Source organism: Gymnoscopelus braueri, assembly GCF_963280865.1.
Source record: "Gymnoscopelus braueri genome assembly, chromosome: 9".
NCBI lineage: Eukaryota > Metazoa > Chordata > Actinopteri > Myctophiformes > Myctophidae > Gymnoscopelus > Gymnoscopelus braueri.
Genome location: NC_137610.1, coordinates 14368994 through 14377127, shown reverse-complemented (window position 1 = coordinate 14377127; position 8134 = coordinate 14368994). Strand labels below are relative to the sequence as shown.

Genomic DNA, 8134 nt, shown 5'->3' with positions numbered 1-8134 from the left:
CCACGTGTGGTGATGGATGTGTTGGCGTCCACCAGCCCCCCCCCCCCCCCCACTCCCGATGTCATGTCCCCAGCTCTACTCATCCTCCCCTCCCCTCTCTGTCAGCAGGTTTGGCAAAGGCAGTAGGGTTGTGTATCCTGTGTTCAAGAGTTAGTGCCAGGGCAGCAGAAACAGGAGAGGCCATCTGACACTAACAGTCATACAATGTCCATAAGCACACAAATGCATAATACAAGTACATTTAGTCAGTAGAATTTATTAGAACTATGTGCATGTGTGAGTAAATGAGTGTGTGTGTGTGTGTGTGTGTTGCTTTGTTGTGAATTTCGGCAGGAGATCCAGTGATAGTCCTATCTACTGAAATAATTGTGTTTTGGCTCTCTTCTGTCACTCTTTTTCGCTCTTTCTTTCAAGTAGAAACTGTGGATCCATTGACGACCCCCGCTGCACCATGACAGGAAGTCGCCGAGCTGCCCCAGTTGTGCCAAGCTCCCTAAGTTCCCCCACCCACATGCCAAATGCCACGTCGACGCCAGAGCCCGGCCAGGAACACCATGGCGGGCAAAATGTCAAGAAGTTCATGACTGAGCTGCGAGTCCTCAGAGGCAGTGAGTCAATAACCTGGCAGAGAGGAGTAACTGTGAAGGATGCGCAGGGCATCATGTGTTGTCTGACACCTGTTGTTTGCATCAGGTTTATATTGTCAATATTTGGTCAAAGTGCAGATGTGTTTAATACTGCTCTGCGTGTGATGCTTCGTGTGTGTTTGCAGTGCCATCGTGGGCTGTGGCTGCCCTGTGCATGGTGAGTCTGTGCTTGGTGCTGACGTGCACTGTGTGCGTATGGAAGAAGTGTTTCAAGAAGAAGGACAAGGACAAGGAGAAGGACAAGAAGAAAGGAAAAGAGAAGGGCAAGGGAGGGTTTGACACTGAAATGGATGGAGGTTTCATTGAGGTAGGCTACACGTACGTACGCACGCACGCTCACACAGACACACAGACACACACAGACACACAGATGCACACATTCTTTATCTCCCGGCAGATGCATTGTCCTTGTAATGTATCATTGTCCTGTCACCCTGGACCCATAAAACTGTCTGTGTGTGTTAGGACTGATGCCCTGTTTGCACATCGCTCATGCTGTAGTCTACTGTAGGTGTAATGTGCACTTCTCGTGCACGTCTTCAAACAAGCAATTAACATCTCAACCCAATGATGCTTGTCTTATTATAGGCCACATTAAATGATGTGCCAGTGGTGTTAAATGACACAGAATGCCAGTGGCAGAATGCCAGTGGCATTCTGTGGGTATCCAGGTTTTACATTCTGAACCCAACACAGCGGCCACAGGGTGATTTCACAAATTAGTTCCACCCCTGTCTGTTTGAAGTTGTAATAATTAGCAAAATCTCACCTTGCATAGTGCTGGGCTCAGTGCGCTGGAATGTAAACCCTGAATACACTCATCCAAACTTAAAATAGCCAGGCTGCTGTGCACAAGTTGTGAGGCATACTGTAAGACATATTGATAGCTAGAAATAGTATATCTCTGTCTCTCTGTGTGTGTGTGTGTGTGTGTGTGTGTGTGTGTGTGTGTGTGTGTGTGTGTGTGTGTGTGTGTGTGTGTGTGTGTGTGTGTGTGTGTGTGTGTGTGTGTGTGTGTGTGTGTGTGTGTGTGTGTGTGTGTGTGTGTGTGTGTGTGTGTGTGTATGTGTGTGTGTGTGTGTGTGTGTGTGTGTGTGTTATAGCCCGTGGAGGATGAGGATGATAAAGAAACGGGACTGTCGGACAAAGATCCCAAGGAGGAAGAGAAGCTGGGCCGGCTACATTTCACATTAGACTACAATTTCACAGACAACACGGTGAGACACTGATATCCAGCATGATGCATTACTGTTCACTTGGACAGTTCAATATCATATCCCGACGTCCTACCTCTTCTCAGTTGGCCTAAAATGCCCCTGCTCTCCCTGGCTCTCATTTTGTGCCGTCCTACCCCAGCTGGTAGTAGGTATCGTGCAGGCCTCTGAGCTTCCAGCCATGGATGTAGGAGGCAGCTCTGACCCTTACGTTAAAGTCTACCTGATGCCCGACAAGAAGAAAAAGTTTGAGACCAAAGTCCACAGGAAGACCCTGGAGCCTACGTTCAATGAGACCTTCACTTTTAAGGTTGAAATCTAACTTCACAATTACGGTATCATATATTATCCTGGCTTTCAGTTCCTGTTAGTCTTGACAACCATGGTCATTGGGCAATATCTTCTCTGTGCATGTGTGCATGCGCGTGTGTGTGTGTGTGTGTGTGTGTGTGTGTGTGTGTGTGTGTGTGTGTGTGTGTGTGTGTGTGTGTGTGTGTGTGTGTGTGTGTGTGTGTGTGTGTGTGTGTGTTTGTGTGTACTTACAGGTACCATACACCGAGCTGGGTGGTAAAACTCTGGTGATGACCGTATATGACTTTGATCGTTTCTCCAAACACGATGCCATTGGTGACATAAAGATTCCCATGAGCAGCATGGACTTCAGCCAGTCAGTGGACCAGTGGAGAGACCTGCAGAAAGCAGAGAAGGAGGAGGTGAGATAGATAAGATTGAGGCATCAGAAAAGGGGTGGGGGGTGGGGGGATATTGATTTAACATCATGTCCTGAGTTCTGGGAAAAAAGCCATTATCAGACTGCTTGCTTATCTGAGGGGAGGGTGGTGAACAGGGGGTGTCCTTTCTTGTAATGTAAAACATGCAATAGTCAATATGTCAATATGGCTTCAAAGTTTGATCAAATGTGAAGCCCTATTTGAAAACCCAAGAGCTAACTGTAACAACAACTGTGTTTTTCCCCAGAGTGAGAGACTAGGTGACATCTGTTTATCCTTGAGGTATGTGCCTACAGCAGGGAAGCTGACGGTGGTGGTTCTGGAGGCTAAAAACCTCAAGAAGATGGATGTGGGAGGTTTGTCAGGTGAGCCAAGGAGAGTTGGAACTCTTGATTTATCATCATCTATCTATAAATCCAGGAATTTGTGTGTGTGTGTGTGTCTCTCTCTCTCTCTCTCTGTGTGTGTGTGTGTGTGTGTGTGTGTGTGTGTGTGTGTGTGTGTGTGTGTGTGTGTGTGTGTGTGTGTGTGTGTGTGTGTGTGTGTGTGTGTGTGTGTGTGTGTGTGTGTGTGTGTGTGTGTGTGTGTGTGTGTGTGTGTGTGTGTGTGTGTGTGTGTGTGTGTGTGTGTGCGTGCGTGCGTGTGTGTGTGCGTGTGTGTGCGTGTATGAGTTTGTGTTTGTAAGGGTCATGGTTAAGTCTGTGGGAGTTGCTATTCAAGGGAGACGATTACATGGAGGCGCTTGTACCTACAGCACATGTGTTCAGTCTCTGGGCCATATGACAGAAATTGACCTCCGCATGTCAGAACATTGACATTATGTTTAGCAGTTCTTTTCATTGTGTTGTTAGTTTAGTCTTTAGTTTAATGTCCCATGTCATTGGTTGTATACGTGCTGCAGTTTATGAGTATCATAGATATCTTTATAGAGATACTGTATACCACGGAGGGAAATTAAGATGTTACAGCAACAATGAGGAAATAAAACAGTGCAGTGTAAGGCATAAGCAATTTTAAGCACGATGCGATAATGCTCTTTGGCACATCACGGGTGGATCAGTCAGAGTGGAGTTGATGAGAAGTGTTGTCCTACCTCCAGGGAGTTCAGCGTGATGCACACCAGGGCAGAGCCAGCCTACTTGATCAGCTTGTGTAGTCTATTTTTAGACACACAACTGCATGTTTGATGTCACTACAGGAGTCAGGAAAAGTCCTTAGCAATGTCCTTCAGACTCCAAAAGACCTGAGTCTCTATAAATACAGTTGACTCTGGCCTCTCTTAAATAGAGCATCTGTATTATGAATTACCATTTCAACAAAACATGGAATTTGTCTTGATGCATGCTCGGGGTGGAAGAACCAATACATTGCAATTACTGTAATGTAAAAACATAAATGTAAAAATAAATGAAACACAAGTGTCTGGTGCATTAAAAATAACACTAGGGGACACAGTTAAGTTATATTAATGGCCTGAACTGATTATGAGTTATGGGCCCTCACTACCTTTGGACATCTGCGGTTACAGACACGGGCAGTTCTGGCCTTAATACTTTGTAACCTTTTGGGGGACAAAAAGTGCATTGGCTGGATGAGAGGTCCCTGATTATTTTTTAGACCCAACCACTTCGCTTCATCTGACAATGAGGAGTTTACGTGCGGAGGAACATGCTATCCTTCTTTGCACTTTCTAGTTGCAATTGTATACAAACTACTCAGTAGCCCAGACTGTTATCAATCTGTATTTTTAGATTAGATGTCTCAGCAATGTCCTCTCCACACTTGTGGAGCACCCAGCATGTGTTTGTATATGTTTCATGTGTGTGTGCATGTATGTAAGTCCATGGAGCGATTAGCACAGTCCAGCTCATCCAGGTGCCTGTGCATGTGCGTGTGTGTGTGTGTGTGTGTGTGTGTGTGTGTGTGTGTGTGTGTGTGTGTGTGTGTGTGTGTGTGTGTGTGTGTGTGTGTGTGTGTGTGTGTGTGTGTGTGTGTGTGTGTGTGTGTGTGCATGGGGGGGGGGGGGGGGGGGCATTAGCGAGCAAGTCCAGTTCGACCAGGTGAGGTGGATCAGGTATTAGGGGGTTTGTGTTTATTTAGAAGCCTAATGGCTGAGGGGATAAAACTGGCACTACCCTTTGCCTTCCTAAATAGAGAGGCACCATATCTCCTACCCGAGGGCAGGACCTGAAAGCAGGTGCTGAGATTATGAGTTGGGTCTCTCGCGATCTTTCCTGCTTTCTTCACTGTCCTCTGGTCGTAGAGATGCTGAAGGGTAGAGCACTGTACCCCACAGAGCTTAGACCCTAGGTGGTCTCCCTCCGCAGCTTAGCCTTGTTGGTCTGTGAGAGCCCCCCATACCAAGCCAGGAAAGAGAAGGTATAAGGAGGCTTTCTATATGGCAGATGTAGAAGCTGCGAAGGATGGGAGGGGCCACATCCATGCGTCTCAGCCTCCGTAGGAGGTAGGTCCGCTGTTGACACTTTGCAAAGATGGCCTGTGTGTTGTCATTAAAGGTCAACCCATTGTCAATAGTGGTCCCGAGGTATTTGTAGCTGCTAACCCGCTCCACTACCTCACCAAGTGTCAGCTGTGGAATCGGGTCGAGGTCATCCTTCCTCCGGGGGCTTATGAGGAGCTCCTTTGTCTTCCTCACGTTCAACCGGAGGTAGTGCTCCTCACACCACTGGTGCAGCTTCTGTGCTTCCTCCTCAAAGTGAGCAGGGCTGTTTGAGGTGTTGACCAGAGCAGTGTCGTCTGCAAACTTCACGGCCATGCTCGCACTGTCCGAGTCCCTCAGTTTGTTGGTATACAGTGAGAAAAGGAGTGGGGAAATCACTGTCCCCTGGGGGGCACCGGTAGATGTGGTCATGACAGAAGATGAGGAGTTGTTGATCTTAACAAACTGCTCCCTTTTGAGGAGGAAGTCCATTATCCAGAGGATCATATTAAGGTCCACCTGGGGATCTTTCAGATTGGTGCAGAGAATGTGGGGCTGCATGCAGTTGAAAGCCGAGGAAAAGTCCACATATACTACATAGACATATACTAAATATAGTATATGTCCAGAGACAATCTCAATGTCTCCCCCCCCCCTGTTATCTTTGTTGTTTTGTACTTGTTTTTATATTTAGTGTTTTCTTTTTAATCGTATGTTAATAGAGGGAATGGACATGCATACTGTAAGTCTAGTCCCGGGTTGCCAGAAGGTGGCATACGTGTGTCCTGTTCCGGTTTATTTTCCTATTGCTTCGACTGAGTGGCTCAGCAGCAGATTTGAACTGGAAACACGTGAAGGTGTCATATGTTTCCTGTTCAAACCTGCCAATCAAATGAAGCTACAGGAAAATGACTCGGAACAGGAAACCTGGGATTACAGTTATGCACAGAGCCTAGCTCGCACTGAGAAAAAAACCCTGATATAATGAAAACTGGAATGTGCAATTTAAACCTCACCTACTGGTATTTGCCTCTACAAGAACATCAACATTAGAGACAGTTGTCTCTAAGTGGCCACAAGGCCTGGTACTCTCTGTTACAAATTGGCTGCAGCTCCATTAGATCGAGTTGCTGTGGCGTTTTATAAATATATTCTAAATACAGTGGAATGACTACTTGTATTGTTCTTTTTTAACATTTGTTTTGGATTGTGTAGGAATAAGAGCAGATGATGGATCTTTAACAGTGGAGTAGTATGTGTGTGTGTGTGTTAACTGGCAGGTTGTTTGTGTCATGTTGAACATTTCTACATTCTAAGACTTCTAATGGTCTGCTCTCTCTGTCAGACCCATATGTGAAGATCCACTTGATGCAGAATGGGAAAAGACTCAAGAAGAAGAAAACAACAATAAAGAAGCATACTCTTAACCCTTATTTCAATGAGTCATTCAGCTTTGAAATAACATTTGAACAGTTAGAGGTACTACGCACACACTTCATATCTCTCTCACTCACACACACGCACGCACGCACGCACGCACGCACGCTCGCACGCACGCACGCACGCACGCACGCACGCACGCACGCACGCACGCACGCACGCACACACACAGAAAAAGATTTAACATTCGTCTACGTGTGTATTTTAATTTCTCAGAAGGTGCAGGTAGCGGTGACCGTGCTGGACTATGACAAGATCGGGAAGAACGACGCGATCGGGAAAGTATTGTTGGGCAGCACCAGTACCGGGACCGAGCAACGCCATTGGGCCGACATGTTGGCCAACCCACGACGGCCAATCGCTCAGTGGCACGCCCTGAAGCCAGAGGACGAAGTCAATGCCCTCATCGCCAAGAAATGAGACATGGTGACCTTGGTGGGCAGAGCTAGGTCACTGTTTGCTGCTCAAACCTCAACTGGTAACTGATAGGCCTATGTGTTCCTACCTCGCCACAATATCTGACTCGATACTTTTAACCTTACCATCAAGTAAACAAGTCTACCAGACGATACCAAACCAAACTAATGCGTTGATGTTAACCTCCTCACTGTTATGATCCTTTTATGCTTTCTCTCTTCATACTGCCAACTCATCTTTCTTCTTGTATCTTAATCTGCTGTGAAGAGTTTTAAATATAGATGTATGTACCATTACGGACAACACAATTAAACGTATTGACTTTTTAAAAATCCATGGCTATGTTTTTAATGCCTCATTCATTCTACACAGTTCAGCGACACTAGACACACTTGATATAAATGAGAGATTCCTGCAGGGGGAGACAACCCAAAGCCTTCTAAAATGGAACCCAGCATGCCACTTTACTTAATCTATATCGTAAATCAGTACTATCTTGTGACTCTTGTCCCTTGGCTCAATTGAGGTCAGATGATGCCAAAAGTCAACTTGCTATTGTCTTTAGTTGATTAAAGATTGTATATTGTTTCTTTTGATTTGAATCTACACAAAATATGCTCTTCCATGGAATATTGAAAGCTTGTAGATCTGCTGTTTTCACTATATTTGAAATAGGGCTTAAGCGGTTAATTCATAATGTGAAAGTCATAAGTAATCCAAAATACAGTACTAATACTCAAGTAAAGTACAGATACTACTTAAGTACAGTACTCAAGTAACATACTTTGTTACTGTCCACTACTGGGCATGACACACCATAACCTTCAGGCATGGGTCATAAATGTGTCCGTGGCTAGACTTGGCCTTGTCTGTGGCAAATTTTAGTTTTTTAGTTTTTTTTACATTATTTTGATCATAAGACTCAATTACTGAATGTCTCAGTCTCCAGGTTTTCCTCATAATATGCATGTCACTTATTTACTATGACAGTATGTACAGTATGACACAGGTTTGTGTGTTTCTGGTAATATCATTTTCCACACATTTTTATGTCCATGGCAAAGATAGGATTTTCACAAAAATGTCCACCACAAGCCAGCATGGCGATGACCCCTGCCTTCAGGACATGATCCACCACTACACTCCTTCCTCCACACTTAAATCAGCTAACAGGATCTGTCCCTCCTTTCACTACTATACCTGTACCCTGGCCAACAGTGTCTTTACAGACTCTTCTCCCTCCTG

General features: G+C 45.5%; 1 protein-coding gene across 1 annotated transcript; it reads left to right on the top strand.

The window, feature by feature from the left end:
- Positions 1-451: 451 nt before the first annotated feature.
- On the top strand, positions 452-6892 carry LOC308092192 (synaptotagmin-A-like; the record flags this gene model as incomplete). The annotated part of the gene is made up of 8 exons (XM_080438040.1): positions 452-608; positions 773-954; positions 1751-1864; positions 2004-2171; positions 2407-2574; positions 2840-2957; positions 6378-6511; positions 6689-6892. The coding sequence occupies 8 exons, from the start codon at positions 452-454 to the stop codon at positions 6890-6892; spliced, it is 1245 nt and encodes a 414-aa protein (XP_080294166.1).
- Between the last annotated feature and the right edge of the window lie 1242 nt (positions 6893-8134).